Source organism: Mercenaria mercenaria, chromosome 1 (genome assembly GCF_021730395.1).
Source record: "Mercenaria mercenaria strain notata chromosome 1, MADL_Memer_1, whole genome shotgun sequence".
Taxonomy (NCBI): domain Eukaryota; kingdom Metazoa; phylum Mollusca; class Bivalvia; order Venerida; family Veneridae; genus Mercenaria; species Mercenaria mercenaria.
This window is the reverse complement of record NC_069361.1, coordinates 90,448,040-90,469,740: the sequence shown is the minus strand read 5'-3', so window position 1 is coordinate 90,469,740 and position 21,701 is coordinate 90,448,040. Positions and strand designations below refer to the sequence as shown.

The 21,701-nt window shown below is 37.8% G+C and overlaps 1 protein-coding gene across 5 annotated transcripts in view; it reads right to left on the bottom strand.

Moving 5' to 3' along the window:
- Window positions 1–1,094: 1,094 nt before the first annotated feature.
- LOC123530827 (TPR repeat-containing protein DDB_G0287407-like) overlaps window positions 1,095–21,701 on the bottom strand; it is an 81,170-nt gene continuing 60,563 nt past the window's right edge. For all 5 annotated transcript variants that reach the window (XM_045311623.2, XM_045311605.2, XM_045311612.2 and 2 more), the window contains exons 24-28: window positions 16,292–16,406; window positions 10,395–10,647; window positions 9,852–10,086; window positions 6,432–6,647; window positions 1,095–5,271 (exon numbers count right to left, since the gene is read on the bottom strand). In XM_045311623.2, the coding sequence (XP_045167558.2) occupies window positions 5,197–5,271; window positions 6,432–6,647; window positions 9,852–10,086; window positions 10,395–10,647; window positions 16,292–16,406 (894 nt within the window). In that variant the 3' untranslated portion in view covers window positions 1,095–5,196. The remainder of the gene's footprint in view (window positions 5,272–6,431; window positions 6,648–9,851; window positions 10,087–10,394; window positions 10,648–16,291; window positions 16,407–21,701) is intronic.

The following is a 21,701-nucleotide window of genomic DNA, read 5'->3' as shown; positions in this document are numbered from 1 at the left end:
ATCCAGATTCGAACTTGACCTAGAGATCATCAAGACAAACATTCTGACCAAGTTTCATAAAGACTGAGTCACAACTGTGGCCCTAGAGTGTTCACAACCTTTCCTTTGATTTGGCCTAGTGACCTAGTTTTTGATCCCACATGGCCCAATTTCGAACTTGACCTAGTGATCATCAAGACAAACATTCTGACCAAGCTTCATAAAGATTGAGTCACAACTGTGGCCTCTAGAGTGTTCTAAAGTGTTTCCTATGATCTGGACTACTGACCTAATTTTTGACCCCGCATGACCCAGTTTCGAATTTGATCTAGAGATCATCAAGATAAACATTCTGACCAAGTTTCATAAAGATTTAGTTAAAACTGTGACCTCTAGAGTGTTCACAAGACAAATGTTGGCGCATGAAGGACAATGACTGGTCACAATACCTCACCTTGAGCATTTTGTGCTCAGGTGAGCTGAAAATTGATCAAGTCAAGATGATATGCCTATAAACATTCTAAGTTTGGTGAACACTAGATATGAACTACTTAAATTATTAAGCAGATGCTGTCAATTTTTTATCATTTTCAGTTACGCAAGGGCCATAACTCAAGAGTGACAACAAGTTTCTGTCTGGCTAACCTGTCTGAGGCAATATGTCCATTAACATTGTGACTGAGTTTGGTGAGCTCTGGATAAGAACTGCTCAAATCTGAGAGTGGACACTGTCAATTTTGCAAATTTGAGTAATTCAAGGGCCATAACTCCAGAGAAACTTAGAGAATCTAGCTTGTTACTGAACTTGGCCAAGTTAATAAGCCCATAAACACTTTGACTAAGTCATTACAGGCATATAAAATTATAGTCTTGGCATTTAAATATTGATGGATTTCAACTGGACATATAAAGAAAGAGCCGAAAAAGCCTTGTTAGACATTTTCAACATATTGGGAGCTGAGTTTAATCTTGTTCAATTTCTGTTGATTAAGACCTATGGGAAATGTGTGTTTTGATAATACTGAAAGTTTACACCACGCAGGCTTTTATCTAAAAAGAGGTTGACTGTGTAACCTTACTCTTTGGTCATGATGGAAGATACAACAAAATTCAGATAAAGTTCTATTTTATTTTTTTTCACCTGTTGAATCAACTAAATGTTAGAATGTAAAAATCAATACAAAACATTACCATAAATACAAATAAAATGCAAATATTTTACCACATGCTGTTAAATATCAGAATGGAGTAGCATATTGAATCTTCCTTAACTCATTTTTATATGCAAGTTTATGGTATTCAATAAATAAAAATTTTTGTCCTCGGCATTCAGTGAAAGTTTCATTGTCTTTTCTACTAACCCTTTGATATTTTTTTACTGTATGACTGTACGGATTTTACATGCTTGCCTGTGTAAGACAGGGTTTTCCTAAACCCAAGGGGATAATGTGAAATGGAAAACCAAGCGCTAGCTAGTCCACTTCTCTAGGGTTGGGAAAACACCTGCCTTACTCGGGCTGACATGTAAGATCATTTTGCATGCCTACCTACATGTTTCAGACTGATTAACAAAGTTGAGACTAGTCAATGGGATTACTGTATACCTCACTTTGGGCCCAAAAACACATTATTACACATTATTAGCATGTAACATATACTGGAAATACACTTCTTTGTCTCAACTAGTATAAACATTGTAATCATAAATAAAAGTAATTGCAAAACAATATACAGGAGTATGGAAAAATGATACTAATCTTGGCACCACAGAATCATAGTTATAGTAAACCAAACATAAAATAAAGTACAAAAATATCTCTATAAAAATGTGTATAAAACTAATATCAGTTTAACAAGTAAGTGTTATATCACAGGTATAAAATTAACATAAAACAAGCTGATTAGTAACACTGATCGATGCTCCCTAAAATCACTGTAGCATAAGGGGCTTTTCAGTCAGGGAGGTTGTGTGTTAAGAAGAAATGTACCTGTGAGGTGGGAATATAACAAATGAAGAACATGTATTTTATTTGAAAACAAATTTATTTATTGCAGAATAAAGTGTAGACTTGATGAAGTTAGGTGACAAGAAGTTGTGTGTAATGTAATATATAAATGTCTGAAAGTAGCATGACAGTATTCTTGTCAGACTTTAACTAGGGTCACCAAATGAATTTAAAGCAAACACCGGTATATACATTATCAAGAAAGAAATGTTTGAGTTATGCCACAAAGTTTTCAAAAAAGGGAGATAATTCAAAAATGGGACCACCAAGAGTTATGGTTCCTTGTCAATGCACTCCCTCTCACTGACCTCTATTATTATGTAAACTATCATGTCAATATCTTACATAGTATTCGAGTTATGCCCCGGATAAGGTTTTCAAAGAAAGGGAGATAATTAAAAAATGGGACCACCTAAAGATATGGTTCCTTCTCACAGCACTCCCTCTCACTGACCTCTATCAATATGTAAAGTATCAAGTCAATAACTTACATAATATTCGAGTTATGCCCCGGACAAGGTTTTCAAAGAAAGGGAGATGATTCAAAAATGGGTTCTCAATGAGCTTTATCATTGTATAAAGTTACAACTTGATACCTTCAATATTTTTAGTTATCCTCTGGACAAGAAATGTGACAGATAGATGGACAGACTGACAAGGTAGCGACTATATGGAGCATCAAAATTGTAACAAGAGCCTTTTTCACAAAATTAGCAGATAATTTTTTCTCTTGATGAAATATCTGTATGTTAAAGGTTACAGAAAATTTCATTCTTCAACAAGACAAAGCGAAGAAACAAACACTAAGCGAAACAGTTATAAAGACTGATTCCTGATGTTATAGGTTAAAGGTCACTAATTCAGTTCATTCTTTGCTTCCTAAAACAAATGATCAACTCAGATCTGATTGGCATATCTTTATAGAACACCATTTTTTCCTGCATCTACTTTTCATGAAAGTGCTCCCACAAACTGACAAAAACCTAGAAAACTAGAATTGTGTCCACAGGACATGGATGCCCCCACATACTGTGCCATCCTCAATATAGCAAAAACTATCAAAGGGCCATAACTGCAGTAAAAATATTCACAGAAAAAATTCTTTCCTTTATAGTCACCTGTACATCAAGCTTGTTCATCAGTGAAAGTTTGCAGCAAATCAGGCTAATAGTGTTGGAGGATTTGGACACACGAGATTTTCTGTATATTCCATACAGCAAAAACTTTTCCGTATATTCCATACAGCAAAAACTTTTCTTTATATTCCATACAGCAAAAACTTTTCCGTATATTCCATACAGCAAAAACTTTTCTTTATATTCCATACAGCAAAAACTTTTCCATATATTCCATACAGCAAAAACTTTTCTTGATATTCCATACAGCAAAAACTTTTCTGTATATTCCATATAGCAAAAACTATCAAAGGGCCATAACTGCAATAAAAATAGTCACAGAAAAAAATCCTTCCTATATGGTCATATGTACATCAAGGTTGTTCATCTGTGAAAGTTTGAAGCAAATCAATCTAATAGTGTGGGAGGAGTTGGACACACAAGATTTCGGGACAGACGGACATATGGACATCAGCCAAACTATTTACTTCACACATAAATGTGTGGGGGCATAAAAATAGAAATAGTTCTTCATGAAATGCAAGTCAGTAGTTGTCTACCACTCTAAAACTCTTGTCCACACATTAAAACACTACTTAGGTTCCAAACTGTAAAACTTGCCATGTTTTGAGTATAACAATGAAAACCATCTGATTTCATGCAGAATGCATTCTAGCAATTAAGTATGAGTAAAGCATCTTTTCTACATAGAATTGTGCAAAAATAGAAAAATTAGGATCTTGGTATTCTTGGACTTCTTTGGACTACATCACAGAAGTGTAATCTTATGACCATATTCATGTTATACATACAACTGAATTAGAAACCACCAATGGTAAATGGTTTTGTATTTGCGGGAAGAGGTGAGTGCTCTATGTATTAGAAATGATAATATTAAATATAGCATGTTCATGCTTGCTTTACAAAAAATACCCTTGTCCTAGTACATTGTACAAATATTAAATGTATATAATGTAATAATTTATTAAAACTTGGAAAATAAGACTATCATTTGAAAACTTTAATAAAATGTAAGAATTAAATTACTGCACTTCAGAATGTATGGCATATACTTAAATTGAATGTACAGTACAATTTTTTTTTTATCACAGATCAATTAAATATAAAATGGTGAAAATGAATGTACAGTACAAAAATATCACAGATCAATTACAGTAAATATAAAACTCTGTCTGCAGCCATAGCAACAAATTCACTGAACTGAGAAAGATGAGTGGAAAGAAATAATGTAATATTCAATCTCTACTGTGATTTTTGCTCAGTTTTTTGAACAATGCTTACCGGTATACAGGAATTGGTAACCTCTAAAAACCTAAAATAGGAATGAAATGCCAGTGTATATATGTCATACAAAATTGCTGAACAACAACAAAAAAAACAAAAGAATATTTTATGTAAAAAAATAAATTTGTTAAAACAGGTAAAAGAAAATGCATAGATATCAAAAACAGTGTAAAGCAATTTGTCAAAATATGTATAAATGTATAAATAAATGGAAATGCATCTGTATTGGCTCGGGCACCAACCAATCCCTCGGGGATTCTGCAGATGTTATAACAAGAAAAGAACATGCCCGTATGCTATTCTAGCATAAAATGCATAAAAGTAATAAATGAATAATCATTAAATTTCCATGAAATGCGCAGGAATGTCAGTGTTGTTCACGATGGCATCATTTCATTCTAAATTCTTCATTTTGGGGCCGTAATAGGTTTACTCTTAGCCATGGAATGTGCATTTATAAAAAGGTGTTTTAACAGCACACGAGTGTGAGAATCTCTCCGTTAACACATTTTCTCTCCTGTTAAAACACCCCCAAAAAGCAACAAGAACAGCAATTTTATGCTAGAATGCATGAAAATGCATTTTTATATGGAAAACTGAAACTTCAGGGTATTGCATTTCTTCTTCAACTGATACGAGTCTTCAAAAATTATTAATTTCAGCCAGTAAGTGTCGGTCAGTTCTTGTATGCCAGAAGCAAACAATTGGTTGTTTTAAGATCCCAGTTTATTGCCGGGTGTTCCACATAACTGCCACTGACTGATCTCTGCTATTTGTCCGGTTCTCATGTCTCAATCAGCAGACTGGTCCACATTTTGTTTCAGATATTCTCTGATCTCTTCATTTTTCTTTAGGATATTATGTACCTTGAATGGACAAAAAAGCAACACTTTATTAGTTCTACCTTTAGGTACTAATCTTTAAATCTTCAACACTGATGTGGTCCCACTTATTAAAAACTTGGGCAATAATGTGGCCAATGAAAGAGTCAAACTTTCAATATTTCATTATTTCTGGTGCCTAATTGGTTTGCAGTTGGTTTGCAATAGGATGTAAAAATTTTAGATATTTAAAATATTTTTTCTATAATAAATTTTTTTCAAAATTTTGTGTTGAGACATTTCTCAAGTTGAGAACAGTAGTAAAACTGAGCTAGATTTGTTTTTTGTTTTTGTTGTGTTTAACATCACACCAAAACAATTAAAGATCATATGGCAACCTTTCAGCTTTGATGGTGGAGGAAGACCCCAGGTGCCCTCTGTGCATAATTTCATCACTGGCAGGCACCTGGATAGAACCACCGACCTTCCATAAGCCAACTGGAAGGCTTCCTCACAGACCTTGAGCTTGAAGTTTGGGTCTTACAGGTGACAAATCAATTTGTTATGGTGACTGTTTATGGCACATGACTTGAATATCCATCCATGCAAAGTAGAATTACTGACCAGACCAAAAAAGTCACCTAATATCTTTGACCTCTAAGTGTGACCTTGAACTTTGCAACAGGGGCATGGGTCTTACATACAACGTCTCCTCATTATGGGTGATTTTGAAATCTCTTGATGAATGGTAGTGTCATGGACTGACATGAAACTGATGCTCTAAACCTGTGATCTCAAGTGTGACCTTGACCTCTAAGCCAGGGTTTTGGGTCTTGCGCCTGACATATCATCTTATAATGGGTAACATTTGTGTCTAGTAATTTCAAAATCTCTTGATGAATGGTGTGCATGACCTTAGAGCTGGGGGTCTGGGTCCTGCAAATGACATGTTGTCTCATTATGGGAAGCATTTGTGCCTAGTTATTTGAAAATCCCTTCTAGATGACATAGTTATAGACTAGACATGAAGTGTGATGGACAGACAGAAGGATGGAAGGACAGATGGAAGCAATCCCCAAAAATATTAATGCTTTCACACTTTCAAAATTAGTACATACATACATATATACATACATATTGACCTAAGTAGATATGTACCTACATACATATGTATGTACGTACATACAAACATATATTTTACTCACAGGGGTTGTTATATCTTCATCTGTGAAATGTTCCAAGAGATGTGAGCACCATTTGGTGCAGACGTCACATTGCCCTGCCAGTGCTGCTGTGTGGGCAGTAAACAGTAGTAACTTTGGGTTTTCCAGCTGCTGTTCTGCAACCTTCAGAGCATGAGGCAAAGCAAGGCCTTGCTGACCAATCCTGCAATAACTCTTCGCCAAATTCATATGAAGGTCCTATTGAGTAAAGAGAAGATAAAATTATAAACTAGAATATTATGTCCAAAGGGTAACACTGCCAAGCCTGTTATTTTATGACACACTACCTCAATAACTCAAACATTTCAGCCAATTAAAGGAAAAAGCGCCAAGCTAGTAAAAGTTACACCACTGAAAATATCTGACATGACCTTGACACCTTAACATGACCTTTGTTCAGTGTCAGCACCCTATTTCAGTAAAGGAATTATGCCTATTAAAGAGATTCCTCAAAGTTACCGCATTAACAAGATCTTATATGACCTTTGACCTCCAAGTGTGGCTTTAACCTTTGAGGGACATGGGGTTTGCACTTGATACTCTATGTCATTCACAAGTCAAAGTTGCAGCTCAGACAAGCTCTAAACTGACATTTGACCACTGTGACTTTGATCTGTGGGATAGGGCCTTTCGGCTTGGATGAGACAATCCTTCACACTAAGGCAAAATAAAAAAGAGCACTGCTCCATGGATGTAAAAAATACATCCTAGAAAAGCTGTAAATCACCTTTGACCCTTCAATGTGACATTAACCTTTGAGACAGGGGTCTGGGGAGTGTGTGCAAAACTGTCAAATTGAAACAAACATTCCTGCTGAATGAAAGTAATAAGATCATTCCATGCATGTCAACTTTCTGACCCAGACAGCTCTTAACTGACCTTTGTCTGGCATGTGTGCATGAAACTCTCATTGTGGCAAACATTTGTGCCAAATAAAATACTTAGTAGATGATTGCTACATGCACGTCAAAGTTATGGCCCCTTATCTGTCATGACCTCTGTCCCCAAAGTGAGACTCTGACCTTTAAGACAGGGACTTTTGCAGTTTGCATGCTAAACTTACTTAGGTAAACATTTATGCCAAATATAAAAGAGATTGCTCCATGCATGTCAAAGTGATTGTCCAGAAAAAAATGAATGAACAAAAGCATACACACAGGCACACAAACACCTTACAGCTATTTTGACAATTACTTGCAAGCATACAATTACTTAGCAAAAAAATAGAGCTGTCACAGGAATGACGAATTATACCCCCACAATATGGCCTTGTCACAGACCTAAGCCAATGTCAAAGCCGAACTTGCTTGACCTTTGACCTATTGATCTCAAAATCAATACAGGTCATCTGCTGGTCATAATCAACCTCCCTATTAAGTTTCATAATCCTTGGTCCAAGCGTTCTCAAGTTATTGTTGGGAAAAGGTTTAAATGTTCTGGGTCACTCTGACCTTTGACCTTTGAAACTTAAAATCAATAGGGGTCATCTGCTGGTCAAGACCAACCTCCCTATTAAGTTTCGTGATCCTAGTCCAAAGTGTTCTGATGTTATTGTCCAAAAACTGTTCTAAATGTTCCAGGTCACTGTGACCTTGACCTGTGACCTACTGACTTCAAAATCATAAGGGGTCATCAGCAGGTCATAACCAACCTCCCTATCGATTTTCATGATCATAGGCCCAAGCGTTCTCAAGTTATCACCTGGAAACTGTTTAACTGTTTGGTGTCACTGTGACCTTGATCTTTGACCTACTAACTTCAAAGTCAAATTTAACCTGTATTTTATCATGTTACACCTGTGTACAAAAAATTATGATCCTAGACCCAAGCGTTCTAAAGTTATCATCCAGAAACTGTTTAACTGTTCCGAGTCACTGTGACCTTGACCTTTGACCAACTGACCTCAAAGTCGATCTTGACATGTATTTCATAATGTTACACCTGTGTACAAAAAATTTTGATCCTAGACTCAAGCGTTCTCAAGTTACCATCCGGAAACTGTTTAACTATTTCGAGTCACTGTGACCTTGACCTACTGACCCCAAAATCAAACTGGACCTGTATTTTCTGATGTTACAACTGTGTACCAAAAATTATTTAAATTGTCAAGCCTTTCATGAGTTATTATTCAGAAACCATGAAAATCAACGGACCGACAGACCGACTGACCGACCGACAGACAAGCTTACTCCTATATACCCCCAAAACTTTGTTTTGTGGGGGTATAATAAAAACCCGCTATACAGTATAGTATATCATGGGACAGTTCAGCTCATGAACAGAACCATAAGTCTAACAGACAAACTATAAACGTAATTGGTTCTTATCTAAACAAAGGCAAAATTTGATATGCATAGCTACAACTTTCTTAACAACTGAAAATTATTATATTTATTATGTTTTGCTATGAGAATAGTAGTAAACAAGAGCTGTCTCCATAGGATGACATATGCCCCCGATGGCACTTTGAATGAGTAGTTATGGCCGATGTTAGAGTTTAGGACCTTTGACCTACGGAGCTGGGTCTTGCGCGTGACACGTCGTCTTATTGTGTCACACATTCATGCGTAGTTATTTTAAAATCCATGCATGAATGACAAAGATATGGACCGGACAGGCCCATCAATGCACTATCATGAAAAATGACCTTTAATGTCTAAGTCTGACCTTGACCTTTGAGCTACGGACCTGGGTCTTGCGCGCGACACGTCGTCTTACTGTGGTACACATTCATGCCAAGTTATTTGAAAATCCATCCATCGATGACAAAGATATGGACCGGACACGCCCATCAATGCACTATCCTTTAATGTCTAAGTGTGACCTTGACCTTTGAGCTACGGACCTGGGTCTTGCGCGTGACACGTCGTCTTACTGTGGTACACATTCATGCCAAGTTATTTGAAAATCCATCCATCCATGACAAAGATATGGACCGAACACGCCCATCAATGCACTATCCTTTAATGTCTAAGTGTGACCTTGACCTTTGAGCTACGGACCTGGGTCTTGCGCGCGACACGTCGTCTTACTGTGGTTCACATTCATGCCAAGTTATTTGAAAATCCATCCATCGATGACAAAGATATGGACCGGACACGCCCATCAATGCACTATCCTTTAATGTCTAAGTGTGACCTTGACCTTTGAGCTACGGACCTGGGTCTTGCGCGCGACACGTCGTCTTACTGTGGTACACATTCATGCCAAGTTATTTGAAAATCCATCCATCGATGACAAAGATATGGACCGGACACGAAAATTGCGGACAGACTGACAGACCGACAGACTGACAGACGGACAGACGGTTCAAAAACTATATGCCTCCCTTCGGGGGCATAAAAAGAAAACAAAGCATTTCTGCTAATTAAGTAATTTGTCTGTATTCAGTTTGTGACTCACCAAGTTATCTGGGTACTTCAGTAAACCTTCCGTTAATATTGCCTGCTGGCATTCTTCATTTATCTGCCCCTCGCTGTTCACACACCAATCACATGTATGGAGATAAACTTCTACCCCAGTAGGGTTGATGGTGTCATGATGTTTGCTGATAATGCGAGAAATCTCCTCTGTATTATTGCTGGGAATCAGGTGATAGATGACCAATTGTTTCAATAGACTTACATTTCCTGGTGCTCTGCAGAAGGAAAGGGGTATATGGCAGTCTTGAATGAACATAAATAGTCGTTAACTTTCTTTCACATTAAAATGTATAAGGTCAAAATGCCTTTTTTGAGGGGAAATGAATTTGTGGCTGTTAAATTTCAAAGATAGAAGAAAACTGGTTACTTTATTTTCACTTAATTCAGGGGACTGAGGCAGTAGCTGTGATATTCTTGAATATATGAGACCCCACTGAATAGAAATAATTTCATAGTAGCTTTTTGTGACAAGTAATTTGCTAATTTATATTCCTAGAAAAATATATTTATAGGTAACACATACAATTCTACACCATATGTAAGTGTATATTCCTCAGTCAGCTGATCCCTAAACTTAGGTGGTAAGTTTCCACAAGCTATATCTAGAAGGAGATATGTCACACAGTCACCATCTTGTCTGAACTTGGAACCAATCAATGCATGAAAAACCTGGTAGGCCTTCTCGTACATCCCAGCTCGTAGGTAATACCTGCCCATGTCTTGATACACACTTCCCAAGCAGTGATCTATACTTCCATCCTTTAACCTCCAGTTAACTATATAAAACAATGTTTTTTTGTAGCTTTGCCCAGTAAAATAATCTTTTTTACAATCCGTGACATCAAACTGCATTATTGGTGCATATACTGACTTTTATATACTGTACTGTCAGCTTGAAGTTTAAAATGTCAGTTTTTACATCAAAATTACATTATTTTGATTTTTGAGTACGGGTATATAGAAAAGAACAAGAGGACCATGACGGTCCTGAATCGCTCACCTGTCCCCACATGAACTGAGTATGACGTCGTTTTTTCTATTATTTGACATAGTGACCTAGTTTTAGAGCTCATGTGACCTAGTTCTGAACTTGACCTAGATATCATCAAGATAAAAATTCTGACCAATTTTCATGAAGATCCATTGAAAAATATGGCCTCTACAGAGGTCACAAGGTTTTTCTATTATATGACCTACTGACCTAGTTTTTGACTGCACGTAACCCAGTTTCGAACTTGACTTAGATATCATCAAGGTGAACATTCTGACCAATTTTCATGCAGATCCCATGAAAAATATGACCTCTAGAGAGGTCACAAGGTTTTTCTATTATTTGACCTGCTGACCTAGTTTTTGACCGCACGTGACCGTTTCAAACTTGACCTAGATATCATCAAGGTGAACATTCGCACCAATTTTCATGAAGATCGATTGAAAAATATGGCCTCTAGGGAGGTCACAAGGATTTTTACTATTTTTAGACCTACTGACCTAGTTTTGGAACGCAGTTGACCCAGTTTCGAACTTGACCTATATATCATCAAGATGAACATTCTGACTAAGTTTCATGCAGATCCCATGAAAAATATGGCCTCTACAGAGGTCACAAGGTTTTTCTATTATTTGACCTAGTGACCTAGTTTTGGACCGGACGTGACCCAGTTTCGAACTTGACCTAGATATCATCAAGATGAACATTCTGACCAATTTTCATGCAGATCCCATGAAAAATATGACCTCTAGAGAGGTCAAAAGGATTTTCTATTATTTGACCTACTGACCTAGTTTTTGACTGCAGTCAACCCAGTTTCAAATTTGACCTAGATATCATGAAGATGAACATTCTGACCAATTTTCATGCAGATCCCATGAAAAATACGGCCTCTACAGAGGTCACAAGGTTTTTCTATTATTTGACCTACTGACCTAGTTTTGGACCGGACGTGACCCAGTTTCGAACTTGACCTAGATATCATCAAGATGAACATTTTGACCAATTTTCATGCAGATCCCATAAAAAATATGACCTCTAGAGAGGTCACAAGGATTTTCTATTATTTGACCTACTGACCTAGTTTTTGACCGCAGTTGACCCAGTTTCAAACTTGACCTAGATATCATCAAGATGAACATTCTGACCAATTTTCATGAAGATCCATTGAAAAATATGGCCTCTAGAGAGGCCACAAGGTTTTTCTATTTTTAGACATACTGACCTAGTTTTTGACCGCACATGACCCAGTTTCAAACTGACCTAGATATCATCAAGGTGAACATTCTTACCAATTTTCATAAAGATCCCATGAAAAATGTGACCTCTAGAGTGGTCACAAGCAAAAGTTTATGCACACACGGACGGAGGGACGACAGACGACGGACGCTGCGCAATCACAAAAGCTCACCTTGTCACTTTGTGACAGGTGAGCTAAAAACCATATAATCTGTGAACAACGTTTTTTTCCAAAATTTTACTAGAGTACTGTGCATAACATATAGTCTCATTATAGGGAACATTTATTTCCAGTAATATTTACATCCCTTAATGGATGACAGAGTCAACAACTAGACAGGAAAAAAACTTAATTGATATTTGACCTAAAGAATTTGCAACTGTGATATATTGTCTCATTACGGGGAACATTTGTGCCAAGTGATATTAAGATCCTTCAATGCATGACAAATTCTTGGACAGGATAGGAAAAAGCCCTGATTTGTGTCCTCCCAAGTATGAGTCTGGCCTTTGAGCTTGGGGTCTAGGTGTTGTGCAATACACACCATCTGATTAATGGGGAACATTAATTTTGTGTCAAGTAATATTAAAATCCCTTGAAAGATGACAGAGTTATGGACCGGACATAAAACAGACCCTGATAATGCCATGCTAACATCTGACCTCAAGATTTGACCTTGACCTTTAAGCTAGGGGTCTTTAAAGTTGAGCACTACACATCTTTTTACTATGGAAACATTTGTGCCAAGTAATAATAAAATCCTTTGGTGGATTGTTGAGTTATAGGTCCTTTGATGGATTGTTGAGTTATAGGCTGGACAGGAAAAAAGGTCTGTTGACTTCTGACCTCCACGTGTGACTTTGACCTTTGAGATTGGGTCTGGGTTTTGCATAGGACACATTGTCCTAAACCTTTAACAAAATGACCCCAAAATCAATAGGAGTCATCTACCCTGCACGACCAATTATCCTATGACTGTTCAACAATCTGGGTCAAGTGGTTCTCAAGTTATTGATGGGAAACGAAGTGTGACAGATGGAAGAATGATGGATGGATGGTCAGGGCAAAAGCAATATGTCTCCCCCAGTGGGTTAGTGGGTCGGGAGACATAATGACAGAGTTATGGACACAAAACTGCTGACTGATGGACAGACAGAAAAGCACAATAAGGCACAGTTTTACATTTGTGGATCCCCAACTTGAACAAAAGAATTAACAAAATTCATTTGGAAGTGTTCAGATTATAAATTATCAGCTGGAAAACTGACAAAAAATTCAAATGATGCTACAGACCAAGTTTGATGAAGCTCAATCAGGCAGTTCATGGGAAGAAAATTTAAACCTTTGACCTTGAAGTTAATTTCTTTCCTATTTTAGCTACAGCAAGTATTCTAAGTCGAAAAGGGGCCATAATTCAGTCAAAATGCTTGATAGAGTTGCCTCCTCCTTTTTACAGACTGGAGTCATGATGGTAAACAAGTATGCAAAATATGAAAGCAATATCTCAATGGACTTTGAAAATATTTGGGGTGGTACGCAAACTTTAACACTTTTTCTAAGTAGAAAAGGGGCCATAATTCAGTCAAAATGCTTGATAGAGTTGCCTCCTCCTTTTTACTGACTGGTGTTGTGATGGTAAACAAGTATGCAAAATATGGAAGCAATATCTCAATGGACTTTGAAAATATTTGGGGTGGTACGCAAACTTTAACATTTGTGTGACGCTCATGCTAACGCTCACGCCAATGCCGGGGCGAGTAGGATAGCTCCCGTATTTTTCTATTAGTCTAGCTAAAAAAAAATTAACAGAACCTTACAAATCAAGTTTGATATGATCCAAAACATTGAAAGTTTCTTTCTATTCTTAACTCGACGACAAAAAAAAACCAAGAGGGTCATGATGACCCTGAACGGCTTACCTGTGTATATCGAACCACTTGTTTCAAATGGCAAACTAATGCTAAATTATTAGAAAGTAGATCAGTAGGTCACATTCATGGTCACTGAAAGTTTAAAGATTGGTGTGCAAAACTGTACATGTCATCCAAATTTCAAGGCTGGATCTTAAACTAGAGTTGTCACAAGCAAAAGTTTACGCATGGACACAATGGATGCCATAGACCTACTGACCTAGTTTTTGACTGCAGTTGACCCAGTTTCAAACCTGACCTAGATATCATCAAGATGAATATTCAGACCAATTTTCATACAGATCCCATGAAAAATATCGCCTCTAGAGAGATCACAAGGTTTTTCTATTATTTGACCTACTGACCTAGTTTTTGATGGCACATGACCTAGTTTCAAACTGGAACTAGATATCATCAAAGTAAACATTCTGACCAATTTGAAAAGTATGGCCTCTAGAGAGGTCACAAGGTTTTTCTATTTTTAGACCTCCTGACCTAGTTTTTAACTGCACATAACCCAGTTTCAAACTTGACCTAGATATCATCAAGGTGAACATTCTCACCAATTTTCATGAAGATCCATTGAAAAATATGGCTTCTAGGGAGGTCACAAGGTTTTTCTATTATTTGACCTTACTGATCTAGTTTTAGATCGCACGTGACCCAGTTTTGAACTTGACCTAGATATTATCAAGATGAACATTCTGACCAACTTTCATAAAGATCCTATGAAAAATGTGATCTCTAGAGTAGTCACAAGCAAAAGTTTACGGACGCACGGACGGCGCGTGATCACAAAAGCTCACCTTGTCACTTTGTGACAGGTGAGCTAAAAACAACACTACTGAACATTTTTGGGAAAGGACCTTAAAACAATGATACAGACTATGTTTGTTGTAGATCCACTGACCGGTATAGGAGAAGAAATCAATTAAAGGTATTTCTATGGTTTGCTATAATGGCTCCTAAAAGGGTCAAAGTGGCTCCTACAAGGGTCAAAATAGCCCCACTTGAACAAAATTGAGCGATAACCTCATAATGACGGTACAGTCAAATTTTAAAGAAGATTATGATGCAGTTCATAAGAAGACTTTGTTTAAAGGTATTTCTCTGTTTAGTTATAGTATTCCCAGATGGACCATGTGCCCTGATTTGGAAATCTGGAGAGGACTTTATAATTATGTTACAGACCAAGTTGATTGCAGATCCATCAAGCAGTTCATGAGAAGATGCTTACAGTATTTTTCTATTCTTAGCTATGGTGGCCCCTATGCAGGGATGTAGCTAAACCATTTGCAACAAGAGCTGTTACTAATGGTGACAAATGCTCCTGCAGCACTTTGACCTTTGACCTGGTGACCCCAAAGTCAATAGGGGTCGTGTACTCAATAAGTACTATCAGCATGTGAAGTCTGAAGGTCCTGGGTGCAGTGGTTCGCGAGTAATGAGCCTTCATGCAAACAGTTAACATTGGCCCCTGTGACCTTGACCTTTGACCTGGTGATCCCAAAGTCAGTAGGGGTTGTGTACTCAATAAGTACTACCAGCATGTGAAGTTTGAAGGTCCTGTGTGCAATGGTTCGCAAGTAAAGTGCCTTCATGCAAAAAGTTAACATTGGCCCCTGTGATCTTGACCTTTGACCTGGTGACCCCAAAGTCAGTAGGGGTTGTGTACTCAATAAGTACTACTAGCATGTGAAGTTTGAAGGTCCTGGGTGAAGTGGTTCACGAGTAAAGTGCCTTCATGCAAAAAGTTAATGTTGGCCCCTGTGACCTTGACCTTTGACCTCATTGTCGGCAGGGGTCGTGTACTCAATAAATACTATTAGCATGTGGACTTTGAAGGTCCTGGGTGCAGTGGTTTGCGAGTAAAGAGCCTTCATGCAAAAAGTTAACAATGGCCCCAGTGACCTTGACCTGGTGACCTCAAAGTCAGTAGGGGTTGTGTACTCAATAAGTACTACCAGCATGTGAAGTTTGAAGGTCCTGGGTGCAGTGGTACGCGAGTAAAGTGCCTTCATGCAAAAAGTTAACGTTGGCCCCTGTGACCTTGACCTTTGACCCCAATGTCAGTAGGGGTCGTGTACTCAATAAGTACTATCAGCATGTGAAGTTTGAAGGTCCTGGGTGCAGTGGTTCGCGAGCAAAGTGCCTTTATGCAAAAAGTTAACATTGGTGTGACAAACGGACATAGGTGTGATGAACGGATGGACAGTTGAAAACTAATATGCCTCCCTTTGGGGGCATAAAAATTTGAAAAGTAATGATACAATGCTTACGTATGGTCATGAAATCTTTGTCTGCTTCTTCAAAATTGTTTGCTGAAACAAGAGCACATAAGCGATTTTCCAGGGCTCCAATGTATTTTGGGTTGTCCCAAGTCTCGCCAACAGCCTACAGAATATACAAGACAGTCATGATGACCCTATACATCTTTTACACTTGGCCTAGGAATCATCAAGATAAATATTCTTACCAAGTTTCATAAAGACAGGGTCAAAAATGTGGCCTCCACAGTGTTAACAAGGCAGTCTGAAAGACAGTTAAATCCCCCGCCACTGTTATGGACAGTGAAAGGGTAAACCTTTGACTTTGAGCTGTGATCTTGACCTAAAACTGGCATGGCTGACCCACATCGTCTTGATGAGCTGATCACTTGACCCAAGTTTCATGAAAATCTTTCAAGGGGTTTAGGAGATACAGAGCTCAAACCTTCGACCTTGAGTTGTGACCTTGACATTGGGTTGACACAGCTGACTCATGAGTTCTTGATGAGGTGATCATTTGATCCAAGCTGAGGAAAATCTTTCAAGGGGTTTAGGAGATACAGAGTGGACACAAAATGGGAGGCTCAAACCTGTGACTCTAAGATGTCACCCTGACCTTGAGCCGGCATGGCTGACTCATCAGTTCTGCAAATCATCTTGATGAGGTGATCACCTGACCCAAGTTTTATAAAATTCGTTCAAGGGCTTTCGGAGATTTAGAGGGGACTCAAAATTGAAGGCTAAAACCTTTGACCTTGAGTTATGACCTTGACCTTGAGTCTGCATGGCTACTAATGAGTTCAACGTCTTAGATAGTTGATCATTTGACCCAGGTTTCATATGACTCCTTCAAGGGGACAAGAGCGGACATAAAATGGAAGGCTCAAACCTTTGACCTTGAGTTGTGACCTTGACCTTGAGCCAACATGGCTGACTAATGAGTTCTGCACACTGCCTTGATAAGGTGATCATTTGGCTCCAAGTTTGATGAAAATCCTTCAGAGGGTTTAAGAGATACAGAGCGGACAAAAAATGGAAGGCTCACACTTTTGACCTTGAGTTGTGACATTGACCTTGAGCTGACATGGCTGACTCATTGAGTTCTGCACATCGCCTGATGAGGTGATCATTTGATCCAAGTTTCATCATTATCCTTCAAGGGGTTTAGGATTTGTAGCGGACACAAAATGGAAGGCTCAAACCTTTGACCTTGAGTTGTGACCTTGACCTTGAGCCAACATGGCTGACTCTTGGGTTCTGCACATTGTCTTGATGAAGTGATCATTTGACCAACATTTCATGATTATCCTTCAAGGGGTTTAGGAGATACATAGCGGACACAAAATGAAAGGCTCAGACCTTTGACCTTGAGTTGTGACCTTGACATTGAACTGACATGGCTGACTCATGGATTCTACACATTGTCTTGATGAGGTTATCATTTGACCCAAGTTTCATTAAAATTCTTCAAGGGGTTTAGGAGACATAGAGCGGACACAAAATGTTACAGAAGGACGGACAGTGACTATTCCTATAACCCCCCATCACTCTGGCTTTTCCTTTGATATGAGCCGTGACCTAGGTTTTGACCCCACATGACCCAGCTTCAAACTTGGTCCAGGAATCATCAAGATAAACATTCTTACTAAAATTCATAAATTAGGGTCATAAATAGGGCCTCTAGAGTGTTAAGAAGCTTTTCCTTTGATTTGAGAGCACGGCCTAGTTTATGACCCCACATGACCCAGTTTCAAACTCAGCCTAGGAATCAAAATAAACATTCTGACCAATTTTAATGAAGATAGGGTCACAAATGCAGCCTCAAGGATGATAACAAGCTTTTCCTTTGATCTGCCGAGTGACCTAGTTTTTGACCCCATATCTCCCAGTTTCCAACTTGGCCTAGGAATCATCAAGATAAATATTCTGACCAAGTTTCATGAAGGGTCATAAATGTGGCCTATAAGGTGTTAACATGTTTTCCTTTAATTTGACCTTGTTACCTAGTTTTTGACCAAACATGACCCAGTTTCGAACTTGAAGTAGAAATCAAGATAAACATTCTGTGCAAGTTTGTTTCAAATCAAAGCATAAATGAAACCTCTAGATGGCTGAAAGGGCCAAAATAGAAAAAAACTTTAACTCTTTCAGGGGCAGTAACTGTAGAATCCATGATGTAATCTAGCTGGTTTTCAAAAGGAACCAAGATCTTAATGTAACTTAAGTTGTGTGTTAGTGTGGTTAAAATCAAATGTAAACCCACGAAACCCTTGATGGGATCTGGTCAGTTTTCGAAAGGAACAAAGATATTATGCCAATACAAGTTGTGTGCAAGTTTGATTAAAATCAGTTGCAAAATGTGGTCTCTACCCTTCTTCAAAGGGAGGTTAAATAATGTTGAATAATCAAATGGCTGTAACTCTGTGAAAAAATCATCCAACCGGAACATGAGGACAATATGTGCACCTCAACTTGTGAAGTGAAGCTTTCTATGAATTTCAAAAGTGGTTGATGAGGACTACTTCGGATAAGAAATGATGCTATGATAAACTTATGCTGAACAGGCAAACTGTATTACGAGGGTTGTCCCAGAAAATCGCGAACTTTTTTTATTATTTCAAAAATAAGCGACGCATCAAATAATTATTTCAACTGGTGTTATTTCAATGTATACTCAACAGGACTATAGAGTTTAAAATTAAAAATCTGTCATATTATTCGGGTATTATTTAAATAATAGACGGCAGTCAGTGCTAGTGGGCGCACGCTTACTTTTCCTCCTACATAAAAAAGCGGCTTCCTTTTAATTTCATGTAACTTTCCCCATATACACCTCACGGGATTAACAGATTAACATTTATATCGTAATTAATGGCAACGCATGGCGCGTAATTATTTTACAAGTCTTTGACGTCACGTATGTTAAAAAAATTACAAAATTTTGAAAGTAACGGTTGCATGCACTTCCAGAAATGATGACATCAGATAAGTTCGCGGTGCAGAAAGTATTAAAAGTATTATGTTGCCCTGTCTTTGAATCACTCGCCCAACCTTCTGTTGCCATTAGCGACGATAAAAGTTTTAATCCTATGAGATGTATATCGGGTAAGTTACACGAGTTTAAATGGAAGCTACTTCTTTTTGTAGGAGGAAAACTGAGCGTGCGCCGACTAGCACTAACTGCTGTCCATTATGTAAAGAATATTCAAATAATATGAGAGGTATTTAATTTTAAACTTTATAGTCATGTCGAGTATACATTGAAATATCATCAGTTAAAATAATTATTTGATGCGTAGCTTATTTTTGAAATAATAAAAAAAGTTCGCGATTTTCTGGGACAACCCTCGTAATTCAATGAATAATCAAATTTTCACTGAATTCCAGGAAGTCGTTGCTAAGAATATTCTGTAAAAGTAATGATGCTATAATATACTTATGTTGAATAATCAAATGGCAATAACACAATGAAAAATTATCAGACCAGAACATAAAGATAATATATGCATCTATTCTCTAGAGAAAAGCTTCTGATGAAGTTTCACTCAATTCCGCCAAAAGTTGCTGAGGAAAACAAGAGCTGTCGGAGGACAGCAATGCTCGACTATTCAACAGCCTTGTCAATTGAATGAATACAAGTCAAAAAAGGGGCATAATTTAGTAAAAAAGCAAAACAGGGTTATGGAACCTGCATAGTGCTTATCAGCTCATGACAGTGGACAGGTGTGTGAAGTTTCAATCCTTTCCCATTAGTGGATACTGAGATACCAGCTTACATACAAAAACTTAACCAAAAACTGCTAAGTCAAAAAAGGGGCATAATTTGGAAACAAGAGGGCCATGAAGGCCCTGTATCGCTCATTTGACCTAGGAATCATCAAGATTAACATTCTGACCAAGTTTCATGAGGATATAGTCATAAATGTGGCCTCTACAGTGTTAACAAGCTTTTCCTTTGATCTGACCTGGTGACCTAGTTTTTGATCCCAGATGACCCAATATCGAACTCGTCCCAGATTTTACTGAAGGTAACATTCTGACCAAGTTTCATGAAAATTGGGCCGAAATTGTGACCTCTAGAGTGTTAACCAGCTATTCCTTTGATTTGACCCGGTGACCTAGTTTTTGACCCAATAAGACCCAGATTCGAATGTGACCTAAAGATCATCAAGATTAACATTCTGACTAAGTTTCATGAAGATACAGTCATAAATGTGGCCTCTAGAGGGTTAACAAGCTTTTCCTTTGATTTGACCTAGTGACCTAGTTTCTGACCCCATCTGACCCAGATTCGAACCTAACCTATATATCATCAAGATTAACATTCTGACCAAGTTTCATTAAAATATGATTGTAAATGTGGCCTCTACAGTGTTAACAAGCTTTTCCTTTGATTTGATCTGGTGACCTAGTTTTTGACCCTACAAGACCCAGATTCATTTTGGACCTTGAGATCATCAAGATTAACATTCTGACCAAATTTCATGAAGATACAGTCATAAATGTGGCTTTTACAGTGTTAACAAGCTTTTCCTTTGATTTGACCTAGTGACCTAGTTTTTGATCCATGATGACCCAATATCGAACTCGTCCAAGATTTTATTGAGGGTAACATTCTGACCAAGTTTCATGAAGATTGGGCCAAAATTGTGACCTCTAGAGTGTTAACAAACTTTTCCTTTGATCTGACTGGTGACCGGGTTCTGACCGGCTGATCAATATCGAAACTCACCTAGATTTTTTGAGGTAACATATAATGACCAAGTTTCATTAAGACTGGGCCAAAATTGTGACCTCAAGAGTGCTAACAGTCAAATTGTTGACGATGACGGACGGACGACGGACACAGGGCAATCACAAAAGCTCACCTTGAGCATTTTGTGCTCAGGTGAGCTAAAAAAAAAAAATGAACAGAGTTATGGGACAAGTGTGTGAAGTTTCAATCCATTCCCATTAGTGAGTACTGAAATACCAGCTTACATACAAAACCTTAACCAATAGTTTTTAAGTCGAAAAAGGGGAATAATTTTGTAAAAAAGCAAAACAGAGTTATGGAACCTGTACAATGTAAGTCAGTTTATCACAGTGAATAAGTGTGTGAAGTTTCAATCTATTCCCACAAGTGGTTACTGAGATACCAGCGTACATACAAAACCTTAACCAAATCGGGACGCAGACACGGATGCGTTCGCCGACAAATGGGCGAGTCCAATAGCTCTACTATTCTATAAATAGTCGAGCTAAAATGACAAGAATTGCAGGACAGACAGATGCATGGATGGAAGGATGAAATTCAACATATATGCTTCCCCTTTGAACAGCATAAAATTATTTTTCAGTAAATTATTACAATGATGCTAAAGACCAAGTTTGATCCATCAAGCAGTTCGTAAGAAGTCATTTAAATTTCTTTAAATTTTGA